Source organism: Podarcis muralis, chromosome 7 (genome assembly GCF_964188315.1).
Source record: "Podarcis muralis chromosome 7, rPodMur119.hap1.1, whole genome shotgun sequence".
NCBI lineage: Eukaryota > Metazoa > Chordata > Lepidosauria > Squamata > Lacertidae > Podarcis > Podarcis muralis.
Genome location: NC_135661.1, coordinates 60,771,462 through 60,792,491, shown reverse-complemented (window position 1 = coordinate 60,792,491; position 21,030 = coordinate 60,771,462). Strand labels below are relative to the sequence as shown.

Sequence of the window (21,030 nt, the reverse complement as noted above, 5' to 3'; positions counted from 1 at the left end):
TAATAATAATAATAATAATAATGCAATAAAACATCAAACATTAAAAACTTCCCTAAACAGGGCTGCCTTCAGATGTCTTCTAAAAGTCAGATAGTTGTTTATTTCCTTGACATCAGATGGGAGAGCGTTCCACAGGACGGGTGACACTACTGAGAAGGCCCTCTGCCTGGTTCCCTCTAACCTCAATTCTTGCAATGAGGGAACCGCCAGAAGGCCCTCGGAGCTGAACCTCAGTGTTTAGGTTGAACGATGGGGGTGGAGATTCTCCTTCAGGTATACTGGGCCAAGGCTGCTTAGGGCTTTAAAGGTCAGCACCAACACTTTGAATTGTACTTGGAAACGTACTGGGAGCCAATGTAGGTCTTTCAGGACCAATGTAATATGGTCTCGGCGGCCACTCCCAGTCACCAGTCTAGCTGCCGCATTCTGGAAAAGCAACCATTTTTCAGGTGAATTGAGCCTCCCTGCCCAACTGATTGAAATTCTCCTTTTTTTGTTTGTTTTTGCTGATTAAAGCAGTCAGCTGTCGATTAATCTACCAATTTACTCAGCCCATTCCATTAAAATGAGCACTCTGCTTTGGATGTTTTCCCAAGGGCTTTTGCAAAACCACAAGGAGGCAGGGTTGCCAACTTCACAGCATCCCACCTTAGCTCTGCCTCTCACAGGAAGCTCAATCTTTGGAGAGACATAACCCAGCCAGGTGGGTGGGGTATAAATAATAAATTATAATTATAATTATTAATAATGCCCCCTCCTTCGGACCAATGTTTTATTCAGGGTGTGCTCTGCAACAGGTTCTTGATGTAATCATAGCGCCAGTAGTGGTGGCTTTATTCTGCTTTAATTTGTTCTGTGGTGCTTCTCCAGTATTACCACATTGTTGCTGTCCAGAGGGGCTACAGTGGAACAACACCCTTCCACACACATTCATGGTATAAAATGTTATGCGATTTCAGCAGGAAGTTACGGGATATACAGTGATTGGAAATGAAGCTGTGTGACAACCCAAAAACTTTTGCATACACAAACAGTATTGAAAGTGAGATTCTGTGTCACCACCCTGAGAGCATCCTGAGCACAAATCAACATGAACCTCCCCCCGTGGGGACGGGGGGAGCCTCACTTTCTGGTTTCTGCACCTCAGACATTAAGAGCAAGCTCATTTCCAGTCAGTTGGCAACATTGTGCTCGCCCTTTTCGGGAAACAAGGTATCTCTCTGCCTGTATTTTGGAAAGCGAAGCGCGTAGGTCGAGGCCTCCGTGGTGGGTTTCTGGGCTTCCCACACGATCGGGAAGACAGACGGCCGCACAGATCCCCGAGAGAAAAGGCATAAGAAAAGCCTGCTGGATCAGGCCAGTGGCCCATCTGGTTCAGCATCCGGTTCTCACGGTGGCCAACCTTACGTATTCGTGAGAGTTTTGGAAGCGTGTGGCTTGGCGACTTCCAGCGCCTTTTTCAGTCTCCGGCTTGGGACGGGTGGCTTAGCGGGAAAGGAAGACGGCGGACCCCCAGTCCCGAACAGGAAGCCGCGCTCCTTTGCGTCCGTCTCCCTTTGAGCCTCCCGCCTGGTGGAGGAAACGCGTCCCCGGCTCTGGGCTGGTGAGGCAGGGCGGGGCTGAGTCGCGGGCGTCGTGCTTCTTGAGCGCCGCCGCGCCGTCGAAAAGGCGAGCCGCCGAGGGGCGGAGAGAGGGCGAAGGAGGCGGGTGAAGAGGGTGCCATGTGAGTCGGAGAAGCAAAAGGCAGGTGGGAAAGCCAGCAGGATGGAGAGGGGCCGAGGCAAGAGGAGGAGAAAGAGCCCGCCGCGGCGCCTGCTCCTGTTTGTAGCCGGCTGCGCTTTTGACGCTGTCCAGCTCTCCAAAGCGAAGCGCCATGTAAAGCGGCAACTCTTCTAAACTTGGGCGTAGGCGGAGAAGTAATTGGGGTGAGCTAGGCAAAGGAGAGAATCCCAGTTCCTCCGGACTTCTTCTTCTCTCTCTCTCTGCGCCCCCTTCTTTTCTGGATAGGCTGAAGAAGCTGCGGGGACGGCGCGGCCGAGGCTAACAGCGCACCTCACTTTCCGAAGAGGGTCCGGCACGTGCGCCCTGGGCGCCTCCAGCCCTTGAGACCCGGGCGCGGCGCTGGGCGAAGTGTGACCGGGCGAGGAGCGAGCAGAGCGAGGGAGCGGAGGTCCCTAACCTGGCGCGGGCGTCGAAGTGTCGCGGCGGAGCCCCTCTCGGTTCCCTTCCTCGGGTCATGATGCCGGGCTGACCGGCTTCGGGACTGGTGCCTCTCCATGCGGTGACGGTGTCCTCTCCATCTTGCCAGCGCTATGGCCGGGGCGTCTGGCGGGGACCGTGCCATGTTGTCTCCGGCCACGATCCCCGGCGGCGGCGTGGAAGCCCAGCGGGTGGAGTTCGTGGCCCTTACAGCCGTGCAGACGGAGAAAAACGACGTCCCTGCTGCCGGCAGCCCCAGGCGCCTGGGGCTCCTCGGGACGCCGCTGCCGGTTCCCCCGGGGGGCTCCGGAGCCCGATCCGCCTCCAACAAGCGCTACCGGCGCCTCCAGAACTGTCTCTACAATGTGCTGGAAAGACCCCGAGGTTGGGCGTTTATCTATCACGCCTTCATGTGAGTACTGGACCCCCCCAGACCCTTCCCGGCCAACCTGAAACTTTCCCCTAAGGGTCTTTGCTAAGGGTCTTTCCCCTAAGGGTCTTTGCATGGGGTTCCGTCATCCAGGGGTGCCAACTTGAATAAAATATTGTGGGGGCCCAGGTAAGCCCCACACCACATAATCGATCACATGACTCAGTGCACACACATCATTTGAATGGGAATGCCCATCAACTCTGTGGGGGCCCAGCCCCCCCAAATATTTTATTGTGGGGGCTGAAGCCCCCATGGTCCCTAGAGTTGGCTCCTATGCCACCATCCACCCATGCACCCAACTCTTTAACACCTCAGTTCTCCCTGTCCCATCTTTTAACAGGCCCAGAACTAAAGACCATGTTCCTTTCTGTTTATGTCTTTCCTCCTCCCCTTGCAGTATTAAGATGTATTCCAGCTATTCTTACCGCTTCCCACAGTTTTATGCTTAGGGAGGAAACATGGGGTGAGGGGTGAGAGGACTCACTAAATAAGAGATGTTCTGGTGGAGCTTGCTTCCTAGTGGGGCTTGCTTCCTAGTAAACACAGGTGAGAGCTTGGCCCGAATGGATCAGAAAGTTCAAGAGGGTAAACATTGTCTCAAGCTGACCAAGGTTTGCTACCCTGAGCTGCTTAGTAAAGAGTTTGTTTACAGCACTGGGCAGGTGTACAGGCTCATGCAAAGCATATTGAGGGCACTGTTGCAGGGAATGCTCAGCAGGCCAGTGCTGCTCCACTTGTGAACATGGCCCTGAAACAGAGGGCTGAGCCTGCCGCTATTCCCAGTCTGCATAAGTCTTGCGTTCTTTAAATTGCACGTCTGTGAAATGCAAAGCCAGATTTAAATGGTGCTTGGGCAAAGCAACTTTTGACATGACATTTGGGAAGTGCAAGTTTCACCTGACCAGTCCTTGATTAGGCAGCCTACCCTCTACATCCTATTTTCTTAAGGGACTGCTGGAATCGGAGGGCAAAGCTGCTTTTCTGTCACCAAATCCAGATCATGACCATATTCCCCTTCAGAAATCCATTTCCTCCTTGACTTCTGGCCTTGTTGGCCAAGACCTTTGCTTTCTTAGGCATCTGTACATTCCCAGCCTTTCTGGGAACTGCTTTGCACCTGCAGGCTCCTATTTGGTTTTCTCTATTCTTCAGTGCAGACTCCAGGATTTGCTGTGGGGGCAGGGGCTCTGCTAGAAAAGGCAGGACATGCAAACTATTGTTTCCCTTAGGAATTATCTGCTGATTCTTGGATATTTCGTGCAAAGTGGGAAGGGCAGCACTGTTGGTCCAGCGAGCCCCTGTTGGTCTTGGGCAAATGCCCAACTTTACCACCCTCTTACTCTTGCTGAGTGGCTGCTGAACTGAAAAAAGTCGCACAATGTTGCAGTTAGAATGTTAGACTTGGAGTGGAGAGACCTGGGTTTCAATTCCTGTTTAGCCAAAGAAACTCGCAAAGTGGTGCAGGCAGAGCCAGTCCCCAGTGTTCAAGCTAGGCTAACACTTTGGGCATCTCTCTCTCTCTCTCTCTCTCTCTCTCTCTCTCTCTCTCTCTGTGTGTGTGTGTGTGTATGCAAAGGAGCCAGCCTTCCCTCCAATGAATCCTAATCTGCAGTTTCCCAGCTTTCATACTTTAAAAAGAGGAAATAGCATAGAATCATATAATTAATAGTGAAGTTGTAAGGGACCACATCTGGAGCATTTTTAGAACCTGGGATATGAAGCAAAATGTTCAGGCACTCTTCCTCTCATATTGAGTTTTTGAGAAACTAGCCTGCTCTCCCCATGCCACCCTTATCAGTTTTTTTTAAACTTTTCGTAAAGTGCATGCCCACCTTATTGCTATGCTCATGCATGCCACATCTATATCTTTGGAGGAAGGGATGGGATGGGTGTGTGAGAGAGTTCCTATACGGCCAATGGCCCATTCCCATATGCAGATCCTTGCTTCTGCTGCTTTTTCCCCTTTTCTTTTGCAATTTGGAGTGATAAAAGAGCCCTGTGTAACTCTGAAGCCTGCACGTTCTTTTGCTGATCGAAGTTTGAGCCATGATAAGGTACTGTGGTGCTTGTTTTGCTGCTCTCTTTCTTTGGCCAACACAGATATCAATAACTTGAGCTAATGCAGATAGACAGGCGGTTCCTCAGGTCCCCCCTTGCCACCCGCAAGACTTAGGGTGCAGTTTAAAAATCAGTTTGGAAAATATATTTAATGATGAAGCCATTATTTTGCTCTTAACTTCTGGTGGCAACTCAAGCAAATGGCAGGTCTTTGCTTACTTCATATCACTGAAGCTATAGCCTCCAATTTGGCTAGGCATTGTTCCCTGTATTCAGTAATTAGTGGTAACTGTTTGCAATTAAGCATAATACATAAGTGTATTCCTAGTCTGGTTAATAAGTGGTAAAAGGGTTAGTGCTGCTCCTTCTGTGCATGCTGCAGATTGAACAAAGATGCTTTGGGTTTTTTTGTTTGTGCTTTTTTGCCTTGGTGATTGTGGATATGAAGCCAGGCAGATAACTCACCTGGAAGGGGAGTGATTGGCTGTGATTTGATGACTACTTACTTTTGGCTTAAAATCCTGGGTAAAGCCATAGCATAGGATTACAGTGGTACCTCGGGTTACAGATGCTTCAGGTTACAGACGTCACTAACCCAGAAATAGTACCTCGGGTTAAGAACTTTGCTTCAGGATGAGAACAGTAATTGCACGGCAGCAGCAGGAGGCCCCATTAGCTAAAGTGGTGCCTCAGGTTAAGAACAGACCTCCAGAATGAATTAAGTTCTTAACCCGAGGTACCACTGTACTCTTCCCGCTCCCTCTTTCATGTAAGTAATCAGTTTCCAGATGAGAGGTTGGGACTGGATGGATCTAAAATTGAGGTGCAGCTCTGACTGTGCCCCTGTTGTTCAGACATTGAGGGCACCATATATCCAGTACTTTTCAGAGCAGCACAGCAAAATAGATCAGGTGCTTACAGTTCAAATTTTGCAGCAGTGGAAGCAGCTGAGGAAGAGACAAGGGTAGAAGGAATGGATTTTGAGCAAAAGCAGTTTCCTTTTTGGAAGGAGTGCTGGATTTAAAAGTGTTCTTTAATTCTGCTTCTTTTATATGGAACGACAAGTTAGAGGCATTATCTGGAAGACTTGGCACCAGGGGTTTCCATTGCCTGAGCCGACTGAGGGAAGGGAGGGCCAGATCTCTTAAGTGATGGCACCAAACTTTGGAGGCAACAAGGCACTTAGATTTTCCCTTTCTTGAGCATCTCAGGCTGTGCAGCCATAACATTGTGCCAGCAGCCAGAACCAATTCCCGGGCTGCCAGGGGTGCATTGGTGTGATGTTTTTGAATGGTAGGGAAAGTCAGTGGAAAGTCCACTCCTCCCAAAGGAAAGTTAACCTTATTGATGCTGAGAGAACCCTGTGGTGACAGAACAGCATTTCAGGCTCTTTGAACAGAGAAATTCCTGCAGGTCTCCCTGTTTTTCACTGCCACCTGCTTAATCTTACCCAGGGCATGTTCCTCCCAGCTTCTGAGCTCAGAAATGCAATCTTCCTCTGCCTCAGGACCCATTTTTCCACAAGAGGGGCAGCCTTGGAACACGGGAAGTTGTAAGATGGCAGTAGATAACTCTGCACATGAGTAACAACAGATGTCTAGGATGATGCTTCCATGCCCCGGAGCCTTTGATCTCTGAAAAGTTTATATTGGCCATACTAACTAAGGGGATCTTCCTTGGCTAGGGTACCATTTAGTTGTGGGGCTAACAGGTAAAGGGGCCCGTTTTGTGTTCTGCCAGCTTGTGAACCCTGAAATGTACCTGGTTAGTGGCTGTTGGCAACTTCTGTCTGTAGAAGAAGGATGAGGAACCTTTATCCCTCCAGTTGTTGCTGGTCTACAACTCCCTTCACCTCTGACCATTGGTCATGCTGGTTGATTCTGATGGGAGTTCTTACCTTATTTATTTCAACCATTTGTATATTAGTTAATCATAGTTGTCTCTAAATAATGAGTCCAGTGACACCTGAAGGACCACTGCTAGAGAGGCTTCTCCAGATCTCCCTACCCTAGGCTGGCTCCTGCAAGGTCCTTCAGGAAGATGTAAGGCAGAGGTGCAACAGGAAAGCTGAATATGAGGTCCAAAGGATATTCCTTCCACCATGGGGAAAAGGATCTTGGTTTCAATAGGCATACAATAGGCAACTGGGCTTCAGTCTCCTGTCCCAGCTCCCCTTCTGCTGATTCACCCCAAAATACCTCCCTTTTTTGCAGAATCTGATCCCCACTACGGACGTGATAAGCTCCTTTATCATGACTCAGACCATTTGTCCATCTAGCTCAGTATTGCCTGCACTGATTGGCAGTGGCTCTCCAGGATATTCAGACAGCCTTTATTTCTCTTGGTCCTACCTGGAGATGCTGGGGAATGAACATGCAAGGCAGGTGTTGCACTTTCTCTGGGCCTCTGTCTTGCCCTACCTGGCTGCTCCTTGTGGCATTATTTATCTCTCCATCTATTAGACCTCGATCTCTTCTCAGTTGTGTCTACCTCCTTCCCAGACACTGCAAGGAGCAAAGCTAGCATAGCTGTAAAGTGGAACAGAATCTCTTCTTGATTGGTGTGTGAGACCATCAGACTGTCTTGGCAATCCTGCCCTCCAACACCCTGGGCATTTTCCTCCCTGTTCACCTTTTTAAAGGAGCAGTCCTTTATTCCCCCCTTAATTTTGACAATACAGTTATTTGCTTCTCCACTGATCATATTACCATCTGAGTAGGGATTCAGTTTGGGCTGTCCCTCTTATCTACCTTTGTCTCCAAACAGGAACTAGATAGGTAACTATTCCATATTTCTTTGCACTGAGTCAGGGAGGGTGGAAGATGTTAGCTTTGTGTGCCCTGGAGGACACAAGCAGCTGTTCTCTGCACTGGAAACTTTGGCTGAGGCTTTTTGTTTCTTTGGGAAGGTGTGTTTTGTATAGACAATCATGATACAATAGCTATGGCCTGATGCCTAGGCATTTTAAATTGGTTTTAGCTTTAGGCTATTAAAAGAAGAAGAAGAACTGTGACATGCTTTGATACTGTAGCTATACTTTCATTGTTAAAGAATTTTATTTTTTAAATTTCTTGTTTTGAGCTGCCTGAGAACTTTCATAGAATCATAAAATCATAGAGTTGCAAGGGATCCTGAGGGTAATCTAGACCTGCAATGCAGGAATGTCAACAAACACATCCATGACAGACGTCTGCTTGAAAACCTCCAACGAAGGGGCATCCACATCGTCCTGAGGGAGACTGTTTCACTGTTGAACAGCCCTTACCATCAGAAATTTCTTCTTGATGTTTCGTCGGAATCTCCTTTCTTTAAAAAAAAGTGGGATTTGGTCAAAAAAGGTGGAATTTAAATATTTCAAACAATGTAAACATAAAAAGCCCTGTGAGACCGGTCAGTCCTGTTGATGTGTGCTTTAATCTGTTTTCAGTTTATCGTTTCTTTCAATGTTTTAAGTAGTTGTTTTCGCTGATAATTCTGTTGTTTTATTCATTAATTCTATGAAATGAATCATTATTGTCACTTTTAAAGGCCAATTCTCACCCCTACCTTGTTCTGTAGCTTAGCAGCGCAAACTATTCTGCTGATACTCTTTTTAATTTTTGAAATTGTTTTTAATGTTGTCTTTTAAATTGTTGCAAATCACTCTGAAACCTTAGGGTGAAGGATGGGTAATATAACAACAACACATTATTTTTCATCTAAGAAAGAAAAACTTTTTTCTTTTTCTTTTTGTGAATTTCATACATACTGGCTTTTCCATTCTCTTCCCTTCCACTCCCAAGTTCAAGGGAGAGAGGGTGTGCTTTCCTGCTTTGAATTTGAAAAGTTGTTTGAATGTTTAAATAAGCTGGTTTAACAGGCTCATAGGCTTTCCAGGATTGGAAAGGACCCAGAGCCAAAACCATTCATTTGCGGGTCTCTTTTTCCTGTGCGTAAAAGTCTCTTGGCATTACAAACTGTTTAAAAAAACCCCGGCTGTGAGCATCCAACTAAAGAGGCAATTGGTGAAAAATCTACTTAGTACTTGAGGAAATGTTATTTATGTTAAAGCCGGCAATGGACTTTTGGAGAGAGGCTGCTTAGTTTAATTACACTGGAGGAAACAAAGATTAAAATCTTAATCTCTTTCTTGCTGCCCGACAAGGCTGTCTTGAGTGAAGACTTCATTTGACTGCGTATGTTGTTCAGTTTGACTTTGTGCAGGTTTGCTCTGAGCTATCTAACTTAGGACTGAGGCCTTAAAAGTTCCTTTGGCCAGGATCTAGAGGGCAATGGGGACTCAGTTGAATTACACAGCAACTTGAGAAGCAAGTGGAAATATATTTCTGTAACAGATTGCCCCTCTGCTTTCAGACTTACGATAAACACTCAGGCTAATAAATGCCAGGGAGAAGCTACTGTTTGCTCTCCTGCTGTGGTACCCAGAATAGTAGAAGAATATTTTGCAAAATAATAATTGCATATTAAAGATGATCCTGTTATTTGCAGTTATTTATTATTAAAAAGTATATAATGCTTTTTATTGGTTTTTACACATATTTTCCAGCATATCATTCTTTTAAACATCATTTCAAAATCTTTGGCTGTCACCACCTAAGACTACCTTCAACCTCAAATGATGGTTTTCTAAAATCTTTTCTAATTATGCATTTTGTTACTATAGTTATTGCTACAAATTCAAATCTTAATACCTATTCTTTTCACAATAATTTATATATTACTCCTTACAAAACTTCTTTTGACCCTACAAGCGATGTCAATTGATTACAGTTGCTTTCCAAATATATCGAAAACTTCTTCCATTCCTTTAGGAAAGTCTGGTCCTGCTGGTTCGAATTTTCCTGGTTAATCTCGCCATCTCACAGATATTTATTAAATTGGGACGTGGGTGGCTCTGTGGTCTAAACCACTGAGCCTCTTGGACTTTCCAATCGGAAGGTCAGTGGTTCAAATCCGCGCAATGGGGAGAGCTCCCATTGCTCTGTCCCAGCTCCTGTCAACCTAGCAATTTGAAAGCACACCAGTGCAAGTAGATAAATAGGTACCACTGTGGTGGGAAGATAAACGGTGTTTCAGTGCACTCTGATTTCCGTCACAGTGTCCTGTTGTGCCAGAAGCGGTTTAGTCATGCTGGCCACATGACTCGGAAAGCTGCCTGTGGACAAAAACCAGCTCCCTCGGCCTGAAAGTGAGATGAGCGCCGCAACCCCATAGTCCCCATTTATTTTATTAATTTAGCTTCTGCCTTTTTCTCAGTCAGGATGCAAGGCAGCCCAGAGCATAAATGAAAACAAATACAGCTAAATCCACACAATCAATATAAATATTGTTAAAAATTAAATACTGTCATTAAAAGCAGTACAAAACACTTAAAAGCATTTAAAAGCAAAAACTAAGAAAAGAAAAAAAATCCTTCTTGACAGTGTATATAGATGGTCGTTTTGCAATTGTACCCAAATAACTGGATGTTGCAAGAGTGGGATTCTCTGGTAGTCTCTATAATGGTAGTCATGAGAATGCAGATGACTTGGTTCTAAAACTTCCCTGAATCATGTCCTTTACTGTCTGTTTCATCCCAGAGCCTTGGAGGCAGGGAATAGTAGAATAAAATTCAGATGAAGGTCCCACTCACGTTGCTCCACCTCATCAACCCATTTCTGTGGTCAAAGCACATACATTACCTGTGTTTTATTCAACTGTGATGTGCTGGTTCCCAGTATGGATTTGGCAATGGCAGGGTATGATTTTAAAAGCAAGTTCCTAGTCCACATGGTGAGAGAGAGAGATGGTCATATTTGTTGTATCTGCTTGCCTTTGGAACTTAAAGGACTATATGTACATCAGAATGTCGTGCATTTCACTAAACTTTGGGTTTCCTTGGTGTTAGAAATTTGGGGCTACAGCCTGTGGAAGTGTTGGTGGAAGAGCATAACGGGGAAGAGTCTGAGGTGCACACTGAAAAATTCCTAGTTCTAGGAGTTATAATATGCAGTTAAAAAGTTACTCAAAGAACCCATGGAGGGGAGGAAGGAATTCTTGAGATTCAAAAGAATCTTGTGCATTTTTTTAAACTATGGATGAATATGAATGTGAACGAATTTGTAAAACCAAATAAAAATTATTTATAAAAAAAGAAAGAATAAGGCCTAGTTCAAATTTCACCATTGCTGTAAACTCAGAAGGGGCACTTAAGCAAGCTACTTTCTCAGTTTCAGTTGTCCCATCTGCAGTATGGAGATAATCTGTCTGATTTGCAGCAGGATGTAAAGCATTTTGAACATTTAGATTGCAATCCCATTAAACTCAGTGGGGTGGACTTCCGAGGAGACATGTATAAAAGGGTTGTGCTTTATAAATGCTTATTATTGCATTGTCCCAGCTGTATAGCAGCTTCAATTTGATTCCAGGCATAATGCAAGATGAAGACATATCTATAAATCCATCTTTCATTTGGCAACGGGTTGCCGTAAATTGCTTTGGGCCATAGCTCAGCGGTACAGCATCTGCCTTGCATGCAAGAGGCCCCAGGGACCAGAGTCAGTCCCTGGCACCTCCAGGTAGGGCTGAGAGATGTTCCTGCCTGACACCCTGGAGAGCTGCTGCCAGCCAGTGCAGACAACACTGAGCTAGATGGACCAATGTACTCAATGTACTTACTATAAGGCAGCTCCCTATGTTTTCTCCTCCTTCAGAACAAGGCTTTGTATTTGCTCTTGTTGAATACACTTCTTTGGAATTCTCTTGCTCATTCTGAATTGGGTGCTGCTTTCTGCATTTGACTTCTGTCTCTCCCTACATCTGAAAGCTCAAGGTAGCTAGCAATATTTTTCTTTTCTTTTTTAATTGAGATGGAAATATATCAGCTAGCCCCACAACGTGGAGAATAAGAACCCCATCCCTAAGCAGAAAAAATGGAATATTTATATCTTTTTAAGGTTGGCTTTGAAACCTGCAGGTTTATTTATTTTGATTTGTAAAAATATTTCTATGCCAGTATTCATAAAAAAAATATATCAGAGTGTTTTACAAACAGTGTGTGTGTGTGTGTGCGCGCGCATGCGTGGTGTGGTTAACCCCTGGAAGTTGCTTCTGCAAGATATGGCAATGGCCAAACAGTTTCAAAAGCAGGGCAGACAATTCCCAGAGGGAGGGTTTTAGCAACAACAATGAGCTAAGAGGACCCTCCAGCTTCAGGGGCAGTCTACCTCTGAATGTAGGTTTCTGGGGAACAGGCAGTATTGCAGGGTGGGGTGCTATTATTTTCACATCCTGCTTGTGAATTCCTGGAGATGTACTGTTGTCTAGCGTATGGAACAGAATGCTGGACTTAACTAGAGTTGTGCTCAAATGTCCTCTCAAAATTCTCTATTTGTAAGTCACAATTCTCCCAGCAGCCTCCATTCAGTGTGGGACCCTATTAGCAGTTGTAGCCACATAGCCATGTTTCCCCCTCTAAGGAATCTTATTTGCCGATGCTTTTGTGTTGACAGTCTGGTCACTATTTTGAATTCTCCATAATGCCTAATGGGGTGGGGGCATGAGTGGTAACCATCATAAAAAAATGGTGCAGAACTGCAAGGTGGGAATTGCCATGTGGTCTTCTTTGAGGCAGGGGAGTGTGTGAGAAAAATATGAGACATTTTCTTGGGAAAGTATTTTGAGAAATTTCAGCTTAGCTCTTGACTATATGTACCTTTGGTTTGATTCAGCAAGTTACTCTTATAGTCTTTAACTTATAAAAACATGATATATATATATATTTAAAAATCAGCATTATCAGGAAACTTGAGTTGTCATAAGTGACCCTCTTTATAAATAAATGGGAGCTAATTGCATGAGGTGGAAGTTCCTGGTACAAATAAGACAGCTTTGGGCTGGCTGTTGTTTATAGCTTTGTCTCCGCCATCTGGGTGTGTTAATACTGGCCTACTTTGCAGAACTGTTGTAGAGATAATTAAGATGATGCATGGGTAATGCTTTTGAACTGCGTTTTGAAATGTGCTGAATAAAAGCTAAGCATTTGTTAAAAGCAGGTTTGCCCTCCCTCCCTTTACCAACGCGTGCCACGTAAAACACACATCTGAATTTGTTAATTTCATTAACAAACTCACTCTCAGCAACAGCAGAAAAGACAGTACAATTCATCAAATGTGGGCTTCGGAAGGGAGAGCCTCACGAGTCCGTGCACCGGGGAGTCTCGGAATGAAGAGTGATTGGGTTAGCGGCAAGCGGCGGAGGACCGCCTTGCCTCTAATTGTTTTGTAAAGCCCACAAAAGCATTAATGATCTATGAGTTAATAGCACTGGGTGGCGATGTTTCTTGGGTTCAGCACAAAGGGTAATTATGCAAAACAAAAGGAGGAGTGGCAGGCCTTGAAACTTTGCATCGACTCCCGTGCTGGGCGCAAAGAGACAGTGTTAATTCTGGAGGGTTCAGAGGTGGGGCTGCCTTGTGATATCGAAGATGACTTCCCCTCTTTCCCACCTAATTAGATAGCTCATCTTCTTTGAGCATCAGGGTTGCATCAGGGTTTCGAGAAAGCAGGAAAGCTATAAATCAAAGAGCAGGTGTTACGATTCCCCTGCGCTGGGGATCCTGCTCCCTCCCCTCCCCCCAGTCTCTCTTAACTGGGTTATTTTAACAGGATGGATAGATAGAGAAAAATATCAATGTGCAAAAGGGGAGAAGTGGTGCGCCTGATGATTATTACTGATCTTTTCCTATTAGCCATGCACCAAACCCCACTTCTGAAGCCTGGTGTAATGTTCAGATTCATAAGAGGCAGGGTTTTCATTTTAACCCTTTTCATCAGGTCTCTCGCCCTCGTGCTGTGTATTGTAGATTTGGTTCTTCTCTGCCCCCTGAACCAGTTTCTGCACCAGTTTTTACAGCTGCTGTGGACCCCAGTGCATGCTGTGTAGTGCAGAAAAGTCCACATGGAGCTTGGGGCTGATGCAGAATTCGGGCTTTTGACAATCATTGTAATCTTCCAGGTTTCTAGCCCTCATCATATCTTTTGGTGTGCATTACTGCCTGCCTACTCACCTGCTGGTCTCTACAGCTGACAGAGCTCCTCAACCGAGTTCCTGTGCCAAGTGCCAAGCCAGAAATATGGGGGAGCTGTTAAGTAAAGAATCAGTCTTAGTTGGTAGCAGCAACTGTTCTGGACTCAGCTTTTACTGAGTCAGTCCATTGATCCCTTTAGATCAGTATTGTCTACACCACTGGTCTTCACCTGGTGGGGTGGGACTCACTAGTGTGGGTCATGGCCTGATCCAAGGTGGGTCGCAGCAAGAGCTCTACCACCATGCAAACATATACCATAGTAAAAGGTTAAGAAGCAGATCCCCAAAATGCCACTTAGTGGAGTCGTGTTTGTTTCGCTGTGATGTCCTTGCTGTCGCATTAGAAAATGCTTTCTTTCTCGGTCCCCCAAAAAGAGATAGAAGTGAGAGATTGCATTGTTTGTAAGTTCCAAGGGTTCAGAAGTTGTTTAGTTGCTTGTTTGCAAATATTGTGCTAGAAAATGAGAAATCCCAGCAAGGGATTTAGCAGGGTGGGAGGGATGGCAGTGAACTTCCAAAGCACAGCAAAAAATTCAGCCCAGTGCAGAATGTTTCCTTAACTCCTTGAATGTCATGGAGAGAAGCTCTCAACGGAGAGTTGTCTTCTTATCCAGATCTCTTGTTCGGAGAAGGAGTCTCCATTGCTACTGAACTGGTACCCGGGCAGTTTGTGGAAGTTAGAAGCTCAGGCCTTTGGGCTCTATCCCTGGTGGCTGGGAAGTGGTTAGGGTCATGCGGGAGGGGGGTGCTGAGTTCCACAGGCACATCGCATTGGGCTGAGCAGGCATGACTTGTTGCAAGCTGGGAGTGGTACAATGATTGACAGAATTCCGAACAAATATATATTGAAATCTGATAAATTGTACCATGCTGTCCAAAATCATGTAAAAGGGCCCTATACTGAGTAAAAGCTTTCTTATTCTGTGTTCTCTTCATTTAATGTATGATGTCAGTCTTTCCATTTCAGCCACATGCCATACCTTGTTTAACCATTCAGTTATGGGTGATGTGTTTGTTATTTCTCGCTTTAGAAGGCACTAAAATCTTAGCTGCTAGCAAAAGATTGGCAACATGAGTTTGCGGGCTCATTAACGCCAAATAAATCTATGGAAACTGTTCCCATGTTCAATAAGAGGTCATATCTGTGGGATGTATTATTTGCTAGATCAGTCAAGTCCAACATTTTCCTGTTGCCTAGAATGGACACACAGGGGAATGTGGCTCCAGACAGGGAGGACTTCCTGTCATACCTGCTCTGGAGCCTCCTCCCCTTGTGTGTGACCAGGTGGATGAGCATGACCCTAGCTGACCATGTAAAAAGGGCTAGCCATGCAACCATCTTCCCTTCTTCTCCTTTGGACTTCCTCTTTTGGATCTTCACTTCTGGATCCCTACTGCTCCTGGCTTTTAGCCAGCACGTGGCACATCCTTACAGAGGATGAAAGCAACAAGTAGGTAAAAAAAAATAAAAAAAGGTAAAAGGGTAAAGGACTCCTGTATGGTTCAGTCCAGTCAAAGGCGACTATGGGGTTGCGGCACTTATCTCACTTTCAGGCCGAGGGAGCCGGCGTTTGTCCACAGACAGCTTTCCGGGTCATGTGGCCAGCATGACTAAACCACTTCTGGCACAACGGAACACCGTGATGGAAACCAGAGTGCACGGAAACTCCATTTACCTTCCTGCCACAGCAGTACCTATTTATCTACTTGCACTGGTGTGCTTTTGAACTGCTAGGTTGGCAGGAGCTGGGGCAGAGCAACAGGAGCTCACCCCATCATGGGGATTCGAACTGCCAACCTTCCGATCGGCAAGCCCAAGAGGCTCAGTGGTTTAGACCACAGTGCAACAAGTAGAAAGTCTGAGACCTAGCTCTGACTTCTTTTCTCTACAAATGTAACTTGTAACCACAAGATTACTGCCTTCAGATTACTGCTGTGAACTGAATGTGAGCAAAACTTTATTGTTATTTTTCAAGAAGACTGTGTTGTGTTATTCTTATTTTAAGAGGGAAATAAAAGGGGAAATTTACCTGGAACAATCCAGATGGGACAAGCCAGACTGGATTGCTTAATTAAAAGCGCAGGGGTAGGCAACCTGAGGCCCGTGGGCTGGATGCGGCCCAATCACCTTCTCAATCCGGCCCGTGGACGGTCCAGGAATCAGCGTGTTTTTACATGAGTAGAATGTGTCCTTTTATTTAAAATGCATCTCTGGGTTATTTGTGGGGCATGGGAATTCATTTATTTTTTCCCTCCAAAATATAGTCCAGCCCACCACATGGTCTGAGGGATGGTGGACTGGCCCACGGCTGAAAAAGGTTGCTGTCTCTAGTGAGTCATCAACTGCTTCACTATAACCTGCAAGGGAATGTGCTCTGCTGTTTGCTCACTAGCATGAGTGAGGAGGGATAATATCAAAACAATATATCCTCTCCTACCTTCCTAAACATTCCCACAATATCCTGTAAAATCCGTCCCCACCCCACAACTGCTTCACCACATATGTTCAAAATCAGCATCTTTAACTTGTCTTTAAATGGCTTCAGGGTTATTTTTTAAGAATAAAATAAATAAATGATGAAGCAGATAAGGTAAAACCTATGTTGCAGGTTGGGGCAAATCAGTGCTGTTTTTAGGCCAAATCAATTGTATTTTGCTTTGAGCAAAATATGTGTCCTAATCAGAAATGAGCTGCACTTAGTACAGCTAAGACTGTATATATTTTAGTATTTAATATTAAAAATGCACTTTAAAATAGTGCTTTCTTAAGTTCAGATTGCTTAATAGAAGTTATCTCCACAATCAACTTAGCAGTAATGGTGTGAGAACACAGGTTCTCTTATGGATTAGTAACTGATTAAATACGTAATAGAAAGTGAAAAGTAGGAATAAATGGGCATCTCTGATTAAGGTGCTGGAACAACAACTCCCTTATGAGGAATGACTTCAACATCTGGGGCTCTTTTATTTTGGTGGGGAAGGTGAGTAAGGGGGGGTCAGGGCTGAGCTTTATAGAAGCATACACCATGTAGGAAAGTAGACAGAGCTTTGCCACCTCTCTCATAATTTTAGGTCATTGCGGCAGACTCAGTACAGACACAAAAGGCAGCATTTCTTCACACAATGCATCATCTGTGGGGTTCACTACCAGAAGACTTAAACGGCTTTAAGTGAGGATTAGACAAATCCATGATGAATAAGACCATCATGGCTATGTACATTACCTCCAGCAGGGAAAGACGGCTATTACCCTCTTGTCTCCTGAAGAACATAAAACGGTTCTGGCTGCTGGATCAGACCATAGGACATGTAGTCCTGCATCCTGTTCCCACAGCGGCCAGCCAATGGGGAACCCACTAGCAGGACCTGAGGGCAACAGCACTGCCCCTACTTGAGGCTTCTAGCAACTGTGGGATTGCAATTTACTTCCTAAAAGCCACCCCAAACAATTCCTTATAGTATAAATATCACATTGCATTGGTTTTTCCTGCCTTGACAAATGAAGGTGGGGACACATAGCTATCATGGTTAGTAGCCAGCAATAGGCTTACCTTCCTTGAATTTGTCCTGTCCTCTTTTTTTTAAAAGCTGACTTTGTGTTTGTGGGCTTCCTAGAAGCATGTGGCCTGCTGCCGTGTGGCATCAGTCTGCTGGACTAGTAGATGGACCTTTGGTCTGATCAGCAGAGCCATCCTTAGGGGCCCGACCATTAAAACAATGATCCAAGGTAGGTCAGAATGGGCTGTTCTCCCAAAGGGTCTTGGACCTTTGCAGTCATAACTGGAGATGTCGGGGGTTGAACCTGGCACCTTCTGCATGCAGAGCAGATACTCTACCACTGAGCTACACACCCACCCCTACCAGGCCTGTTTTTTTCCAGGCTGAGGAAGAGTTTGGATTTGATATCCCACTTTATCACTACCCTAAGGAGTCTCAAAGCGGCTAACAATCTCCTTTCCCTTCCTCCCCCACAACAAACACTCTGTGAGGTGAGTGGGGCTGAGAGACTTCAGAGAAATGTGACTAGCCCAAGGTCACCCAGCAGCTGCATGTGGAGGAGCAGGGAAGCGAACCTGGTTCACCAGATTACAAATCTACTGCTCTTAACCACTACACCACACTGGATCTCACACAGGCTTAGCTTGGCCTCTCAGCCTCATCTCATAACCATTGCAATGAATGCAGCAGAATTTGAACCACTTGCTTTGAAAATCCCCTTCCTGCAAAAATGCTTTCAGTGGGGAAAGTGTTGTTGCCAGCCAATCCTCACTCACAGCCTTCCCTTAATTGCGACACTTTTTCTTGAGGGGCTGATGACTTCCTCACTGGTGAGATCGTGTTCCTCTCTAACCAGCTCCTTGGGTGATCAGCAGTTAAACACCGGGGACCTGTAGTATCCGCTTTTTTTGAGTGCGTCACTAACAAGCAGGAAGGTGGCATTCATGCCCTGCTACAGAAGCTCTGTTCTCCTTTCCAGGGTGGCAACCTTTCTAAAAATACCATTGCCATTTGGGAATCAATAGCACCAGCCGACGCCTCCCGTTACTGCTGTTCTCCTTGATCCTGGAGGAGACGCAATGGGGTACCCTCCCTGTAGACCTCTGTGCATGGGAGTTAATGTGGATTAAAGAGTGTGATATTTCTTACTAGTGATACTTAAGGAGAAGGGTTGAAAAAGCCTCCACTGAGTTATTAGGGAAGCTTTTGGGCACCTGCAGATGTGAACCGGGATGAAGCGAGTGTGTTTCAGCATACCTACCCCAAAGGCATAGGGCTCCTTTTGTTGAGCATTAACGATGATTTGTGCTCATGATGGAATCAGGGCAGTCTCATTCTCCATACTGTTTGTGCCTGCAAAGGTGAGCACGTACAGCTTGGATTCCAGTTCCCTGTAACTTCCTGCTGAAATCGGGTAACTTTTTGTAATGCAAATGTTTGGGGTTCCCTGCCAACACTACCACCATTCTGCTTTTGTTGTGCTATAGTTTTCCTCCAGATGCACATGATGTGGTGACATTAGGGGAGCATCACAGAACAACCGATAAAGTGGAATGATGTAGGAATGATCCAGTTTATATCCACCACTAATGAACTATTATTGCATCGAGGACGCATTACACAGCACACACGCACATGCACACACAGAGCACCAATCTGGAGGGGGCTCATAAACTTGAGCGCTTTTGTGGCAAATGGTGCTAGGATGCTCTACAGCAGGGATTGCCCAGGTGGGGCTCTCCAGCTGCTATGTAGTGCAGCTCCCATTAGCTCCAGCCAGCATGACCTCGGAATGTTCAGGCTGATGGAACATGGCCAGGAAGGCTGGGGCCAATGGGGTTTATAGTCCAAGACATCTAGAGAGCACCAGGCTAGCGATGGCCATTTGAACAAAATGGGTTATTTCCCCACCCCACACTCTTTTGGGCCACAAATGACAAACAGACAGGGTACTTAAACTTTTGTGGAATTTTATTTTATAAAAAAATAAAATAAAATATTGTGGCTCAAATTGGATTTGGCAACCATGCTTTAAGGCAGGGGTGGGCAATTTGTGGTTCTATAGACCAGGCATAAGCAAACTCTGGCCCTCCAGATGTTTGGGGACTACAATTCCCATCATCCCTGACCACTGGTCCTGTTAGCTAGGGGTAATGGGAGTTGTAGTCCCAAACATCTGGAGGGCCGGAATTTGCCTATGCCTCCTATAGACCACTGGTTCCAAACCTTTTTGTTAACATTTAGACCACTTGAAAATTACTGATTGTTTTTGCCTGTCATAGTAAATGTCATTCCAGCAGAATTTAAATTCAAATATGATAAAATACAGTGTAAGAAATAAGAGAAGCAATAAAAATACCATTTAAAGTAAATAGAAATATTTGATGTAATGGATGTGCCATCTCCCAACTTCAGACAGAAATTCACAGGTACGCTGCAGGTGACCTGAATGAAGCTCATGGACCATTGGTAGTCTGCAGACCACAGTTTAAATCATCATCATCATCATCATCAGGGAACTACTGCTCTAGATAACATAGTGGAGTTGCATTTTATTGGAGAATAATAGAATTCTAGAGTTGGAATGGACCCTGAGGACCATCAAGTTCAACCCCCCGCAATGTAGGAATATGCAGCAGTCTCCTATGGGGACTAAACTTGCAATCTTGGGATTATCAGCACAATGCTGAAGTTGCTTGCAAAAATGTGTGTATTAGAGAAAATAAGCTATAAACATGCATTATATTGGGGAAAATTCTTGCAGAAATGTGTATATTAGGCAAAATCACATACAAATTAGAAGCTTGCACTAAAATGCTGGTGAATTTTCACGAGGACTTAAAAACAAAATCACAAACTGATGCAGAAATGTAGAACAAACCTTAAGACTAGAAAAATGCAAAAATCAGCGAAACAAAATTGGACAGATTTGCCTTTTCCTGTGCCAGTCATGACTACCTCATTTATGCAACCCACTTTTGCCGTTTGCCCTCCCTTTCTCATGACACCCCCCTTTTGGGTGGGGTTTCTTCACCTGTTGATTTCCCAATTTACTCTTTTGAAAAGTATGTAGCAGGCTTTGCTCTTAATGCCTCTAAATCAGCTGGGAGGTAGGATGGGAAAAGGAACAGTTGGCTCAGCAGAATTTTCCCGTTTTCCTGGAGGACCATTTCATTAAAAAGAGCAATTTGACCAGAAGCAAATTACAGGCGAGAGAGAGAGAGAGAGACATTTTTCCCTATCCTGCACCCTCCTCCCCCCCCCCCCCCGCCCAGACAACACAGCCGCTGTTTCCTTAGAAATTGGAATTTGTTCCTTCCTCCCTCCCCAGCTACAGTTTGGAGGCCTGTTTGCGTCTCTCCCTTGTTAACAGTTATTTGATGCATACTTGTTTAGAGGACCCCTTGTTAAAAACCTCACCTTTTGGACTCTGAGTTCAGGGTATGATGAGACGGGAGCAAGCAAATTGGTGGCCACGGGGGAATTGTGTTGGCTTTATTGGCACATCTGTTATGCTGCTTAATGAAAGCTGCACACCCTGGCAAGCTTTGCCTGCACACCCGGGGGCTCGAGAGATTAATTCGGCCCCGAATGGCAAAAACAACCAATTCAGCAATTTCCCCTCTCCCTTTTTTTTTGGGGGGGGGGATTTGTGTGTTGGAGAAATGGTGCTGCCCATGGACAGACGTGACTGCGCGGGTAGCGACTTCTAGGTACAATTGGTAGTGGGAGATGGGACGGTTCTGTTTAATGGACACAATCCAGCAGGAAGTCCT

At 45.3% G+C, this 21,030-nt stretch overlaps 1 protein-coding gene across 3 annotated transcripts in view; it reads left to right on the top strand.

The window, feature by feature from the left end:
• The first annotated feature begins 1,596 nt into the window (after positions 1-1,596).
• KCNQ4 (potassium voltage-gated channel subfamily Q member 4) overlaps positions 1,597-21,030 on the top strand; it is a 93,854-nt gene continuing 74,420 nt past the window's right edge. The window contains exon 1 of one of the 3 annotated variants that reach the window (XM_028738996.2): positions 1,597-2,611. In XM_028738996.2, the coding sequence (XP_028594829.2) occupies positions 2,313-2,611 (299 nt within the window). In that variant the 5' untranslated portion in view covers positions 1,597-2,312. The remainder of the gene's footprint in view (positions 2,612-21,030) is intronic. The other 2 variants (XM_028738997.2, XM_077931927.1) reach the window with 2 other exon arrangements.